Genomic DNA, 15,217 nt, shown 5'->3' on the forward strand with positions numbered 1-15,217 from the left:
AGGTTCCCCTCATGTCACTTCCGGTGCCGTTTTAAGCCAGCTAAAATAGCTTCAACCCGTATAATATTTAGTGTTAATAGTGTTGTAGTTTTGATTTGTGACTTCGAAAAGCGCAGTGTTTTTGTTTGTCTGTGCTTAAACCGCGCCTATACAGTTTTAAAAAGTCTGCCAATTAAAATAACATTCCAGGACGCTCCCATACTCAACTTGCTCTGTCCTCACAGCTCCATAAAGACTTTTATTTTGAAAACGGGAAATCATAGGCACAAATGACGATCAGCTGACTGAATTGTTGACAAGGCAAGTTGGCCGCCGGTGGAGGAAGCAAAAGCCCTCGTTCACAGTCAGCGATAACTGGTCAGATCTAAACAACTGAAATGACCGACGTCTACTTTGCGGATACCTGTGATACTGTTATAGTTTCTCTTCTTCAATTCCGTCCTCGTGTGGCTGCACAGTTGCCATAACTAGCCTATTATTGTGGATTTTCTTTAGATAGTTTTACCTGACCTGTGATCCATGTAAAAGGTGAACAAGAAGACACCAGAAAACATTACGGCTGTCAGTATGGACATCCAAAACGAGAGGAGAAGGCTGCTGGATGCGGAGGATGAAGATGGGGATCTTACTGGACTCATATCTGAGCAGGATGCTTATCTCAGGTCAGTTAAAAAAATACAAATGCAGTGAAAGCTCAGTGTAGCTGCTTTCGTAGGGCTGGGCGATATTGACCAGATCTTCTATGTATGCATACCTCAATAATGATATACCACGATATATATGGATATCGGGATATCTGCTCACCTATGTGAAATCTTATCTAATCCAGTTGATGTCAATCACATTGAACTGTGTGGTAATGTAAAGTGTGATTATAAAATCAATACTGCAATGTAGCAAGAACTGCAAGCTAAATGACATTCCATCAGGTAGGCCCATTTCAGATCACATTTTCTGAGAAGTTTGAGTAAACATGCATGTTTACTCTATTGATTCCATTGAAAGATGATCGATTATATCATATTGAATTATCGCAGCTCTAAGGTCAACACAAAGATGGATTGTTAGAGGAAAATTCCAGATGTTTTGCATGTCTCAGCCTATTTACTGCAAAGGGCACACATCACATCTAACTATTGGGCAAACAATGCTGGTGTGTTTAAAGGTCCCATGGCATGAACATTTAACATTAATATGAGTTCCCCCAGCCTGCCTATGGTCCCCCAGTGGCTAGAAATGGTGATAGGTGTAAACCGAGCCCTGGGTATCCTGCTCTGTCTTTGAGAAAATGAAAGCTCAGATGGACCGATCTGGAATCTTCTCCTTATGAGGTCATAAGGAGCAAGGTTACCTCCCCTTTCTCTGCTTTGCCCGCCCAGAGAATTTGGCCAACCCATGAGAGAGAGACATTATGGCTTTCAAATGAGCAAAGTGGCAGTTGGTCAAGGCCACACCCCCACCATTCACCTGCCCCCCCCTCTCTCCTCCTCAATAGCTAAAGACACAGAAATGGCACATCCTAAGGAAAGCTCATTACTGTCTCTAGTGGCTGTAATTCTGCACCAAGACTGAATTTTGGGAAAGAGACTTCAGATACAGTATTACAGGACCACTTAGGCCTATATAAAAGCATCCAAAGAGCATCATGTCATGGGACCTTTAAAACATGTGAATGCACTTTGTCATTATTCAAGGATCCATTAGTTTCCATGTATTAGCATCAATTAACAATAACAAATGTGATTATTATTATTATTCCAGTAGAACTACATTAATTATATATATATAAAAAAAAATAAAAAAAAGACAGCTCCTCTGGCACCTCCTACAGCCTGTAGTGCCATTGGCAAAATTCCACCGCTCCCGGTCGATTTTCTCCAATCAGGGCCACAGGGGGGGTCTATCTGCCTGTCAATCACTGCTCAGGCACACGCATATATAGCGTTCTCCTCCCCTCCCCTGCACGTTACGGAGCTGCCGAAATTTTTTCCAAAACTCCGTGAATAATGGAGTGGCTTTTCAGAGGTGGCGTGGCTGCAGGATTTTAAAGATCTGGAGAACGATGCAGATGTAGCCACATTTCCTCTCAACAGGTAACATAATTACCATGAATGATTTATCTTTCACTTGGTTATTAGTAGTCAAAAGTCCACAAAGCGACGTTGGTGAGGATGATAGTAACTAGTTAGCATCGTTTTACTGTTGGTGAGTAAAGTTAACGTTGTGTTGGTGTTTAGTTATTGAACATGTTGTCTGTCTGACATGCCGGCAGTTCTGTCAACCTCCGTTGTGTGGGAGGGGCTTAGGAGACGGTTTGGGCTGCAGCAGAAAGGGAGGAGGGACTGAGAAGTTGTCGATGTTCAAATTTGTTGGCAAAGTCCTGGCTCTTCACAATCTTACCTACTGCAGCTTTAATGTGCAAATGTATGCTATGTGTGTAAAGCAGCTGAGCTGTCCTGTAATGAAGTTTGATACAATGCCTTTTACCTTTACACTCTGCTGCTCCGTTCCTCTTTCTCTCCACAGTAAAGTGAAGAACAGGAACTTGTACCTGGCGACGTTTGCGTCTGTTCTGGGTCCCATGAGCTTCGGCTTCGTGTTGGGGTACAGCTCTCCCGCCATCCCCGAACTTACCAGCATCACTACTGACCCTCGGTTGCGGCTGGACACTAACCAGGCCTCCTGGTTCGGGGTATGATGATGATTCATTATCACAAGCCTCAAAGCAGAACAGCTTTTAAATTGTTTTTTAAAGTGTTTTTTAACTTATCAGCAGTTTTATGTCACCACGTGTTCAAACACGTCTCGTCGGATTCACTTGAGTTCAAAACCTGGTTACAGTTTGAAGAAACACAGAAAAAGACTCAATTAAAATGAAACAAATTGGTTTAGTTACTTCTATATGAAGGGTAGATGATTATGACCAGAATATTAAAGTCAATATACATGTTAAAACACCAAATTGTGTTTGCATCTGAGATTGTGAAGTGAAACAATGGAAGTCATTGAAAAAATAACATTTTTAAATGCAATTTCACTATTTATTTTTTTTACTACTTTTTTGGGTAGGGCTAGTGGTGTAGTCTACGTGATACGCAGGTTTACGCAGTATACCCACTAAGAAAGCTCCAGGATATCCATATACCCACTTAAAAATGCCCAATGACCTGCAACAACATACTTTTTTTAAATATTTTTGATATATTTTGAATTGTCATCTGTGTTTTTCTTCTTTACATAGGCTAAATAAAGGTATTTCCACCGTAAATTGGTGCATAAAAGTGTATCCGAATACAGGAAATGAAGTCGTTGATGCTCAAAACTTCCCTGGGGGAGGACACCCAAACCCCCCACTATGATATGCCCAATATACTGTATATATATTTCTACAGTACAGTTTACCCACTACAATACCTTAGACTAAACCACTGGGTAGGGTCTAATGTCAGATGCAGCTAATGTTGGTGACTGACAGTTGAATGAAGATGAACAACCGTGTTAGAAAATATCTAGTCATGCTTTGCCAGACCATCCACACAAGGAGCAGAGGAGGGTCTGGCTAGTCCACACAGCTTTCTGGGATGGGAGAACAATTTTCTCTGTTTTATTGGCATTTCTTTAAACCAATCACAATCGTCATGGGCGGCGCTAAGCTCCGCACGGAGCCGCTGTAAAATAGTCGTGGAGAGAAAACTCAGATTGTACAGATAGTCTAGCTAGCTGTCTGGATTTACCCTGCAGAGATCTGAGGAGCAATTAACCATAGTCCTCCTAAATCCACCGGAGTTTAAAATTCCACCACAAAGAAAGCGCAAGGAAACGGACATCGGCGAAAATACATGCATCCGACGGAATATCCCGCAGCACCGGAGCAATCCCGGAAGTGGAACGTCAAGGATACAGAAAATATCTGGTTCTTTGACTAAAAAGTCTGTGAACATAAAAAACTGAAGGAGAGAAGTCAAGTACAACTCCCAATCAGTGAACTTCAGTTTTAATTTATTTATTTTTTATTTTTGGTCATTGCATGTGTATAGTTCTTGTTGTTTAATTGGTATTTTTGTGTGAACCTGCTATAAATTGAAATAAGATAAATGGGACTGAAAAGTTTAGACAGAAAAGCTAGTCAGTAAAAAAGTGCAGATTTTAACAACATTTTCTAGTTCTTAGTTCTACATAACTTGGAGTATTAAAAATTGGTGAAAAATACAGGGGAAATGAAATTCTAGAAGTTATTCCCTGATGCTCTGTGTTGTTTGTCTCTCAGTCCATAGTGACGCTGGGAGCGGCGGCCGGTGGCCTGCTGGGCGGCTGGATGGTGGGGAAGATCGGCAGGAAGCTCAGTCTGATGTTCTGCTCGCTGCCATTCGTCTTCGGTTTCACCATCATCATCGCAGCACAGAACGTGTGGATGCTTTACGTCGGCAGAGTGCTCACCGGCCTCGCCAGCGGGGTCACGTCATTGGTCGTCCCGGTACTGGCCTAACGCCCTTTTTTCAGTTTGGTTCTGTTAGTCACGTTCCTGCATTAACACCTGTTTGTCCCCATGTTGTCATGACATGGCTTTTCTTCTTTCTTTTTTCTTCCTGCTTTCCGTTGTTCATACTGTGATCTCCTGCCCTGTTGCCGACAGCCTCTCTACAAATACACACGTTAAAGTAATCACATTCCCTCAATAGTGTATTTGTGGTATTTTCACATGAATGCTGGCATATATTTCAGTGTTTTCAACCTTATAAAAGTCTGAGCATTAGCTGTCCTTCTCTATTTCCTATCACTAGTGCAGTGGCTGTTGAAAAAGTTAGAAGGGGTCGATTGCTTTTCCTCCGGTGTTGCTGCTTGCAGCTTTCTCGGAAACTACTCATCCAAAAAACTTCACACTGGACACTGCGCTCCTTAGGTCCTGAGCAATACACCTGCCATGACATAGTTGCGTCCCTTAGCTATGCTAGAGTATACACTTAATTTGCTAGCACAGCTAGCTATTTGGGACCAGGCTATTTCCAGGAACACAACAAAAGCATTCATTCCAAAAGTTATATTGCTGTTACTTAAAATGTTTGAGTATGCCACAATGTCTTTTTTTTTTTTTTTTTATCTGTTCTTCAATATACTGGAGCGAGCAGCAGAGAGCTAGCTGTACCCAGCATGCTATTTGGCGGTGTAACAGTAAATAAGGGCCCCCTCTTAATACACTACACAGTTTCCACATAACACACTACTTATAAAAGAGCTCATACAGACAGACAGAGACTGCTTCCATTTTAGTTGGATTGTAAATTAAATAGTTTTAAGTGGTTTGGACTGGAAGGACAAAAGAATTTTGCTTTTGTCTCTATTTTTCTGGTTTTATACACCGGACAATTAATCAGTTAATTTGGTGAAGTGATTAGCTTTTTAATCCATAATAATAAAAAATAAACCTTAGTTGCAGAATTATATAATAATGAATAGTAATAGGCTAATCGTTTTGGCACTGCTTGGATTCTCCCAGGTTTCCGAGCACATTCCTTTTTATGTTTCTATGGATTTTAGCCTCTGAGAGTTGGCTGATTTCTGTCAGTAACTCTGGCGTGTTCCTCCTGTGTAATTGTCTTTGTCTCTCTTCGTACAGCTGTATATCTCTGAAATGGCACACGAGCGGGTACGTGGGTTGTTAGGCTCCTGTGTGCAACTCATGGTGGTGCTAGGCATCATGGGAGTGTATCTCGCAGGTATGTAATCTCAGCTTTATGTGTTTACGGCATCCTTAAATCTCATTTTGTAAACTGTGACTCCAAGTTATTGAAATTTGCTGAATGTTTAAATGAACATAAGAAAGAAGTTTAACAAGGTTACTTAAGGTAACAAAGCAGTTTATAAGCTGTAAATCATTGAGGGGTTTCCATGATACAACTTTACAACAGCCACCATTATGACAGCAGCTACATAATACAGAGCTACAAATCTGCGCTCTTATTTAAAAAATGTGTAATATCTTTGCTCTCTGTCTGGTTATTATGTGTATTTATTTTCTTTGTCGAACACCCTGTGACAACACGGTTTAGTTTAAGGTGTTTTTATCTGAGGTTGCTGTGCCGTTTTAAACCTCTGGATCAAAGGTTGTGAAAAAGAGATGACCAAAACGTGGCCATCATGTGATGTGAACATCCTCAGATATGATCAGAGTCCTGCGCTGCCTCTTCCACAGCAGCCTGTATGAAAATAGCTGCTTCTCGCTAATCGTGTTAGCTGCATACCATTCACGTTTACCCAATGGAAGCTGGTGTGTCACGTGAAGTGGGTTGTCTCCTATAGAGGACAAATGTTAAGTATGTCATTTGGGTTAAATGTCCCTTCCAATGTATAACAAACATAGCATTTAGTCGATGTCATGTGAAGGAATCATTGTCTGATAGTTTGAATGGTACGAAAAAAGAACAAAGAATTAAACTTTGTCACAAGCCAGCTGCTGTTCAGCACAAAGGTGAACACTGTGATCGTTGTAGAAAGTCCAGCGAAACAATCAGATTTGCTGAGGAATGTATTTTTAGATCCAGCAGATGAAGATGTCGTGAGGAAACCTGGACTTGACAAGGCTCCTCTTGTGTCCTGCAGCCTTCAGTCTGACCCGCACAGGGCAGGACCTGGCATGTCTGAACAAAACTGGGGGGAAAACCCAAATTATCTTGGGCCAACCATTTAAAAATGGGGACAAGAGGACAAAGGAAGTAGATCATACCTGCCAATATTTGGTTTTCAAAATCCGGGAGATTTGTGGGGGGGGGGGTACTGTTAAGTGTACTGTAAGACCCGCTGTGTTTTAATGTGCCGGGTAATGTCATTTTTCCTGCCATGCTACATTAAAATAAATGCGACACACCTTACAAAAGCGTGGAGGTTGTCGATATGACTAGGTAAGATGCATGTAAACTGTTGCGCCCAACAGTGTTGAAATTTACAGCTATATTTTGATTTCTTTGCGGGAACACCACCTTCACCTGCATTTTTTATCGGCTCGCTTTCGGGTCTGAACTTTCCGCGAAGCTTGCGCAGAGATCAACTGCGAAACTGGGTTATAGGTTGCCAGGTTGAGGGTTATAGGTTGCCAGGTTGAGGTGACAAATGGGTTGAAAATTGTATATGGTGTGTGGATTGTGTGAATAGGATGCGTTTCATACAAGATCTGGCAACTGGTCAACATTGGACAAACATATGGTCCGATTATTTATAAAGGGCCATACAAATTATAGGAGTTTCCTGGGAGAAATAACAAACCGGGGGGGTGCAGGAGATAGGGCTAAAAAAAAACCGGGAAAAAAAGGGGTGTTGGCAGGTATGCATTGTGTGGTTTGATACAAAAGTCTCCTTTAATTTTCAATAGGATTTATCTTTCTATTGGAAGGCCGCTTAATTCCTAAGGGGGCTTAGGGCCCCTCAGCATCCTCTCTGACTTTCTCATATGAACTCCGAACAGGGACCGGAGAATCAGGTCATTGTCCGGAGCTTTCCTTTCACACAACAGGAGATTGTCCGTGTCAGACGCGTTCTGACTTCCTTGATGGAAATACTCTCTTTTGGTTTAGGCGAGGGGTGGCGCCTGGGTAGACACCACGATCACGGACCCGGTTCTTAATTTGGTCATTACCAAACCAACTTTCTTGCCGTTCCTTGAATTTCTCTGACAATGCCGGTGTTGGCCCTTACCGACCGAAGTTCCCGAATCGCGTCGTCACCAGTTGGCAACTATTTTAGTTTTGTCATTTCTTTACCATAAATGCTGAATACAGTTTGGTTCCAGCTTCTCATTCTGAGCTATGTGAACTCATCCTGCAGGTCTCTACCTGGACTGGCGCTGGCTCGCAATCTGCTGCTCCATCCCGCCAACGCTGCTGATGGTCTGCATGTGCTTCATGCCAGAGACGCCCCGGTTCCTGCTGTCACAGGGCAAGAGGCGGGAAGCTGAGGAGGCGCTACGCTTCCTGCGAGGGCCGGACGCCCCCGTCGAATGGGAGTGCGCCCGCATCGAGGAGGCTTGTGATGAGCAGGTGAGGCTGTGGTTGGTTGGCTTGGCTGCGATGCGGTGGACTGTGTGATTTTTCTGACCACAACAGCACCTTCCCCCTCAATGCTAATGCAACCACAGTTGGAAATGTTGAAACCAATACCCAGACTGTTCAGGTCAAAGGTTTAATCAGTCTAATCTGCAGTCCCAGACATTGAAGTGCCTTTAGTCAGTGTTGACTGTTGTGTGGCCTGATGACAGCATACCTGTCAAGTATCCCGTTTTGGCCGGGAAAGTCCCGTATTTTACCCTTCTTTCCCGCCGTCATCCCGTATTAGTATTTTCCTGTAAATCTCCCGTATTTTAACCTGCGTTATTAAAAAAAAAATAAATAAATAAATAATACCCCCGCCGAGCGGAGTAAAAAAAAGAAAAAAAACATTCCCAATCTGAGCTCTGTCACTCGCCTCGAGCAACTGCCGATCGGCAGTAGCCAACTACAGCTACTGTAGATGGTAGTTGTCGCGCGGTTAGTGTGTGGTCAGATGATGAGTGATAACGCTGGGAAAAAAAGAAGAAAAAAACAGAGACGGATGATGGACGCTTACGACAGAGACGGGCGCTGCCAAAACTTATGGAGGCTTTACTATGCATTCCCCATAGCAATGCAAGTTCAGAAAGGGTGTTTAGCATGGTACGAAAGATTGTTACAGAGAATAGGAGGACGTTAGACAACAGAACTGTTTAGCGCCTGCTCTCATTTAAAATGAACCACTCTGGCCCAGCCCACAAATACATCCCTTCCAAAACAGCCTTAAAGAATGCAAAGTCTGCAACAAATTTGTACAATAACTCACTAAAGAAAAGTTATGTGAAATTAAAAGAAAAACTGTAAAAGAAAAGCAATATGAAATGAAAAGAATGTGTGGAATGAAAATAAAATGTAAATGTAAAGACAAGCAATGTTATAAATTGTAAATGTTTTCAGCATTCTGCATCAAGTGGGGATTTTAGCTTTCTTGTACACCTGTCTTAAAATGTAAGGGATACTGGAGCTTGGTTGGGGTGGTGGGACTGCTCGAGGTGGGCACCGGAAAATTTCCCTTATTTTCAAATCCAAAACTTGACAGGTATGGATGACAGCGACCTTTCTGTTTCCTCTCAGGGCTCTAGTTTCCAGATGTCCGACCTGAAGGACCCTGGTGTCTACAAGCCTCTGGTGATCGGCGTCGTGCTGATGATCTTCCAGCAGATGACGGGGATCAATGCCATCATGTTCTACGCTGAGACCATATTTGAACAGGCACATTTTAAGGTGAGTCAACTTAAAATTGTGACGTATTCTGGGAAAATTAACTTTTCATTCAGTTACAATTACAGATGTGTTCTTCAACTACTGTCCAATACTCTCTAGTGCTCTTGCAATTATAGGTGACAATATGGATTCATTGCTAGTTGCTAAGCAAAGAGTACACAATGACTGAAATCATAATTTCCTTTTCTTTCCTTTTCTTCACAAAAAAGCTCCACATTGGTCTTTGACTGAATGTCTGCTATTCTCTAGTCAGAACTTGAAAAGCTGTTGTAGGATGTACTGAAAATATATACGTTTCTGATTATAAGTAAAAACCACAAAAGCTTCAATTGAAACAATTAATTACCTGTTCTGAGCAATCCTTTTCTATGCAAACAAAACAGGAACCACATTTCAGCTAGAAATCCCACGACGAATTGTTATTTTATCTACTTACAAATCAGAGAGCTATTGCCCTTTTTGTTTCAGTATCTGGTTGAAATCATCAATGTGAATGTCTTGTTGTTTTTCAGGAAAGTGACTTGGCTTCAGTGATCGTGGGTGTGATTCAGGTTGTCTTTACAGGAGTGGCAGCGCTGATTATGGACAAAGCTGGAAGGAAGGTCCTTCTCATCATCTCAGGTATTTTCAGTCAATATTGATATATTAAACACATTTTATTTATGTTTAGTTGGCAGCAGTTTTAAGGCACTGATAATGAACTGCAACGTCCCTTTTGTTTCATATCATTTCCTGTTTCTCTCTCCTCTCGTTTACTGCCATCTCGCAACTATCAACTCTCTAATAAACGGTAGATGCTAGATTGGACCCAATGGACGTGTCAACATCAACACAGACATACTGCGTGTGTCACCACTTGGGCTTTAACACGATTCAACAGACGGTTGTTTGAATCCTGCTGCAAAGCGTATAGAGTATGGTGGCACTTTCTATTGTGAAAAATCACCAATAAAGGTTTCTTTACGGTATAATGGTTGCATATGTTGTTCATTTCTCCCCAGTTTTGGATCCCATTCCTACTGGACCATGTCCAGTTGTGTAGTTTATGGTTTAGAAGCTAAAATATACTCCCGTCACAGTCATACCCTGGCTGCAATGACAGACCGTACCAGCATCGCGTTGTAGCAGGGTTCAAATATCTGTTAAAAGCAAAGTGTTTTTGCCTGCGCAGTATGCCGTGTGGATGTAGATAGATCCATTGGGTGCGATCTAGCATTTACCCCTAATAAATGCATTAAATGAAAAACATTTTTCATTTAAATCACTGTTTTGGTTTAAATTGGATATTGGTATTGGGTTTTGGAATGAAAATCATTTCATCAGCTCTGCTCTCTTTTTAGCACCAGACAAGACCGCGAGGTCATGACAGATCTTTGTTCGTTTTCCCGTTAATAATCAAGGGGTTGCCATGGCGATCAGCACCACAGCATTCGGGGTTTACTTCTACCTGATGTCCAAACTTCACAGCACCACGTCGCTGAGCCTCTTGGCGCTGGACATCCAGAGCAAGGCTGCCGAAGAACCCCACGCTGACCTGGCCTGGTTGGCCCTGGCCAGCATGGCCGTCTTCATCACAGGTGAGATCCTGGGTTACAGACAGGTGTCTGACATAACTAATCCAGTTATTAAAGCTCGCTTGTCAGCAGCAGGGAATATTTTTTATATTTAAATGCTCAGGTAGAGTCGAAATTATTAATCAAGATTTTAAAAGTGCAGTGAAATAATTGTTTTCACAATAAACTCAACAACAATACAATGCTCTTTATTCCTCTCCTGTCCCTCTCTCCAAATAGCTTTCCCTTCGAATTCTAAACATCCCATCAATTTATACCTTCCCTACCTTTCCCCCCTCTCCCTTTTTCCCTTTTTTTTTTCTTCCTTCTTTAGTTACCCCCCCCCCCCCATTTTTTCCCCCCTTTTTTTTTTTTTTTTTTTTTTTTTTTTTTTCTTTTTTTTTTTTTTTTTTTTTTTTTTTTTTTTTTTCTTTTTTTCATGACTATGTTAAGAGGACAAAAAGCTAATGTTGTGTATCAGTCGGGGACAGTGAACTAATAGGTGGGGGGGTGTAGCTCCTATTTTTAATGACGGTGACTGGAGGGAATGCTTCAGTTAGCCGCTGATACAGGATGAGAATTTGAACAGTAACTAAAGCTGTCAGACAAATGTAGTGAAGTAAAAAGTACAATATTTACCTCTGAGATGTAGGAGAGTAGAACTACAGTATAAAGTAGCCTAAAATGGAAATACTCAAGTAAAGTACCTCCAATGTGAACTTAAGTACAGTACTTGAGTAAATGTACTTACATTCCACCACTGGTGATTTTCCAGAACATATGGATTAGTGTGTGTGTTCCCCACAGCCTGTACCACATTAATAATGGTTGCTGTGTCCAGGTTTTGCTCTGGGATGGGGTCCGATCCCCTGGCTTATCATGTCGGAGATTTTCCCGTCCAAAGTTAGGGGGGTTGCTAGTGCTGTGTGCGTCCTCACCAACTGGAGCATGGCGTTCGTAGTCACCAAGACCTTCCAAGAAATGATGGTGAGTGCTCAACAGGCCACTATTTAAAGTGTATTTCACCTGTTAACTTGTTTTATCAGCTCAACATAATGTCGAAACGTTTTCTGATAATCCTGATAGGATTACTTTGTGTTTACTAACTTCACATACATGTCATCACTGACTTTCTGTATTTTTGGATGCTCTGGGGGTAGTATTTGTTTGGATCTGTCTCTGTTATTTCAATTTGTATGGGGTTATTTTTGTGCCTTTTTTAATTCCAAGCAATCACTACCTCAAGCAAAAAAATTGTCATCTCTAAAGTAAAACTCAGAACTTGCAAACAAAACATTTGTGTAGTCATAAACTATTTTTAATATACTGTATGTTATTTCAGTGTTTCCTTTAGGATTTTTTTTAGCAGTCGGGGCTGCTAAACGGAACTGACACTTTGCTGCAAACACAAACTAATATATTTATTCACCTCTATTCACACACACAATGAGGCATATTTTCTGTTTTGATTGAACTGTATTTTTTGAGTTACTATAGCCAACTTTGATCTTGACATATAGGCTGAGCATTCTGTAGTAAATAACAATAAACCCACTATTAATTACATTATCTTAATGCTGTGTAACTACTTCAGAATGTAAATAATGCACCTAAAATACAAACGTTCGCCAACATGCACTCTAACTGTGCAGCCCTATTTCTGATACTGTGGGGGGCCACCACGGTCAAATCAACATAGAGGAAACACTATTTGTTTGATAATATGTCCTTTTGTTTACAGTTGAGTTGCTCTCTCCATCACGTTTGCAGTTAATGCAAGAGACACAATGGAGAGCAAAAGACTGATCATTGAGAAAGAAGCAGAGGGAACTGTTAAGAAAAGGACATATTATCATATATATATATATATATATATATATATATATATATATATATATATATATATATATATATCTCTATCTCTCAAACAAATTAAAGACCAATAGTTTACGACTACACAAATGTTTTGTTTGCAAGTTTTACTTTTGAGATGATAATTTTTTGCTTGAGTTAGTGATTTTTGTTTGATACTTGAGAAGTTTTGCTTGGAATTAAAGGCACAAAAATAATCCCATAAATTTGAAACTCTACTGCTTTGATAGAAATTAGAGCTGAAACAATGACTTAGTTAATCAAGTAACTGATTGACAGACTACTAATAATTGAAGTAATTTATCAAGAATGTTGTTCTCTCTTTTATATCATTGTAAACTGAATATCTTTGGGTTTTGGACAGGTTGGTCGGACAAAATAAGCAATTTCATTTTGGGCTGTGGCTTCTGACTATTTCATAGACTAAATAATGAATAGAGTAATCGAAAACGTAATCAACAAATTATTTGATAAATAATAAATCATTTTTAGTTGCAGCTCCATGCAGTCCTGTTGCTTTTTTATGTGTTTTTGGTATCTACTGTGAAACTATAAAACCTTCCTTCCTCTTTGGACTTTTCAACATCTTTTAAATGCAACCTCTTCCAGATTCTTCTAACCAGCGCTGGAACCTTCTGGCTCTTTGCCTCTATGTGCATCCTCAACGTCATCTTCACCATAGCCTTCATCCCAGAAACAAAGGGCAAGACACTGGAGCAGATCGAAGCCACTTTCAGAGGGACATCAGGTCCATGAATCTCAGACCTCGTATCTCTGAACCGACTGGTTCTCAGGACACTGTGTGGGCATTTAAAAAAATCTTTGTTAAGCCTATAAAGCTATCAAGCTGATTGACACTTTCTTATAATAAGTTTCTATGACAGAAACAGAAAACCCTCCCTTTTTTGTTCAATCTGTTTCATGGAGGTGTTGATTCAACTGTGATCATTTTTGATAATTGTGGTTTATGGTGCTGTTGAACTGTATGGCTTTAAATGACAGGTGTTTCCAATATTTTGCTCATCCCATACACACCAATGAGGTTAGACTAAATTGGCAACTGGGTGTAACTCATTTGTTTCTGTAGGAAGTCTGACCTTTAAAATATAATAGCATATAGTTTTTCGCGGTTAAATCCTCTGAATTTTAACATATCTAAATGACTCCCAAGGAGTGGATTTAGAACAGGTTTAGTGTCCTATGCTGAATCTAAGTGTTACTGATCGATTGCCTGAGTGTGCTGCTACTTCCAGTAAAACAGCCCTACGCTGCCCTCTGCAGGTCTCACTGCTGTAGTTCCTCTGTTCATGTTTAAAATGTCCTTTACTCAGTTACTACAGCTTGACAGTTGACCAGCTTTGCAGAAAGCTTTAAATCTGAAAATCATGTGCATAGTAAGAGTTTTATATAGGACCTAACTTGGGGTCTTTCATACTTTCAGGTTTGGATGCTTTACTATGAAGTTTCAGAGTGTAATTGGTGTTAAGGTATACTCCACCCTAAATCTTTCTTTTGAGTTTTAAAGACTTTTTTTCGAAGAGAAAAGAGGCTGTGGTAAGCTTGAATTAATGTCAACTATAATAGATCCCAACGGTGTTGAGTTTTTACTGTGGAAATAAACTGTCCTACATGTTACTCAAACTACTGCTGCAGCATAATCTACTTTTCCACTGTTCATCCATATTCCAATACAGAATTTGCCTTTACCCTCATGTATCACAATTTTTTCAACAGATGTTAGTTTTCTGTTTGGGCAAAAACAAGAAGTACTCTAATAAATAAATAAATAAATAAATAAATAAATATTAATACTTGTTTTCCATTTGACAAAAGCTGGTATGATGCTACAGACACATTTTGAAACAATATTGGTGTTCACTATTTCCTTGCCTAAGTAAGGATAATGCATTGCCTGGTGTCCTTGCTCCTTAAACTCTGAACAAAGATTTTTGCAGAAACTTTATTGTACTGATGTTTGCGGTGGGTGAATGCATCATGAGGTCACAGGAGTCTGCTGTTCACACTGACAGTTCTGACTGTTTATTCAACTGCGTAGAACTGCATCATCAGAGAAATTAAGTGAAAAAAAATGATTCTCTGATGCAAGACTTTTTTTTTTAAACATCGATCAACGAAAGATTGAAAACTGTAAACTGACAACTGTAAAGAAAGAATATGGGTGTGTTTTTGTAACTTTTTTGTAATATTTGAATCATGTAGTCTATTATCTGATGTGGAACACACTTAAGATACTGATGATGTTAGAAAAAGTGACTTCTCTGAAGAAAAAACAGATCACCCAACTCTTTTATACAGTTTTTACTCATTCGTTTCTTTATGGGAAAAATCAAATGAAGCTCTTGTCCCAGTTTCCCCACTATGAGTTTTCATGTTTGTGTTCTATATCCCGGGGTGAAACTGAATTGTACCATACACTGTCTGTGAATAAAATCTCTGTTGTTTTGAACATGTGTCCTGCATTAGTGATTAAAG

At 40.3% G+C, this 15,217-nt stretch overlaps 1 protein-coding gene across 3 annotated transcripts; it reads left to right on the plus strand.

The window, feature by feature from the left end:
* The first annotated feature begins 286 nt into the window (after nt 1-286).
* On the plus strand, nt 287-15,191 carry slc2a8 (solute carrier family 2 member 8). Of its 3 annotated transcripts, none has more exons than XM_039804099.1 (10): nt 287-662; nt 2,527-2,692; nt 4,268-4,474; nt 5,615-5,714; nt 7,816-8,027; nt 9,150-9,299; nt 9,812-9,920; nt 10,700-10,876; nt 11,694-11,839; nt 13,334-15,191. In XM_039804099.1, the coding sequence occupies exons 1-10, from the start codon at nt 568-570 to the stop codon at nt 13,478-13,480; spliced, it is 1,509 nt and encodes a 502-aa protein (XP_039660033.1). In that variant the 5' UTR covers nt 287-567; the 3' UTR covers nt 13,481-15,191. The 3 variants fall into 3 exon arrangements, with proteins under 3 accessions (XP_039660033.1, XP_039660035.1, XP_039660034.1); XM_039804101.1 differs by lacking the exon at nt 287-662 and adding an exon at nt 2,076-2,093; XM_039804100.1 differs by lacking the exon at nt 287-662 and adding an exon at nt 2,399-2,424.
* The last annotated feature ends 26 nt before the right edge of the window (nt 15,192-15,217 follow it).

The sequence above is a fragment of the Perca fluviatilis genome, chromosome 6 (assembly GCF_010015445.1).
Source record: "Perca fluviatilis chromosome 6, GENO_Pfluv_1.0, whole genome shotgun sequence".
Classification (NCBI taxonomy): domain Eukaryota; kingdom Metazoa; phylum Chordata; class Actinopteri; order Perciformes; family Percidae; genus Perca; species Perca fluviatilis.

Coding starts and splice junctions, on each gene's coding strand:
- slc2a8 (XM_039804099.1), top strand. CDS start 568: ATGGACATCCAAAACGAGAGGAGAAGGCTGCTGGATGCGGAGGATGAA. Junction 9,921..10,699: donor GGTCCTTCTCATCATCTCAG/GTATTTTCAGTC, acceptor TTAATAATCAAG/GGGTTGCCATGGCGATCAGC. Junction 11,840..13,333: donor AGACCTTCCAAGAAATGATG/GTGAGTGCTCAA, acceptor AACCTCTTCCAG/ATTCTTCTAACCAGCGCTGG.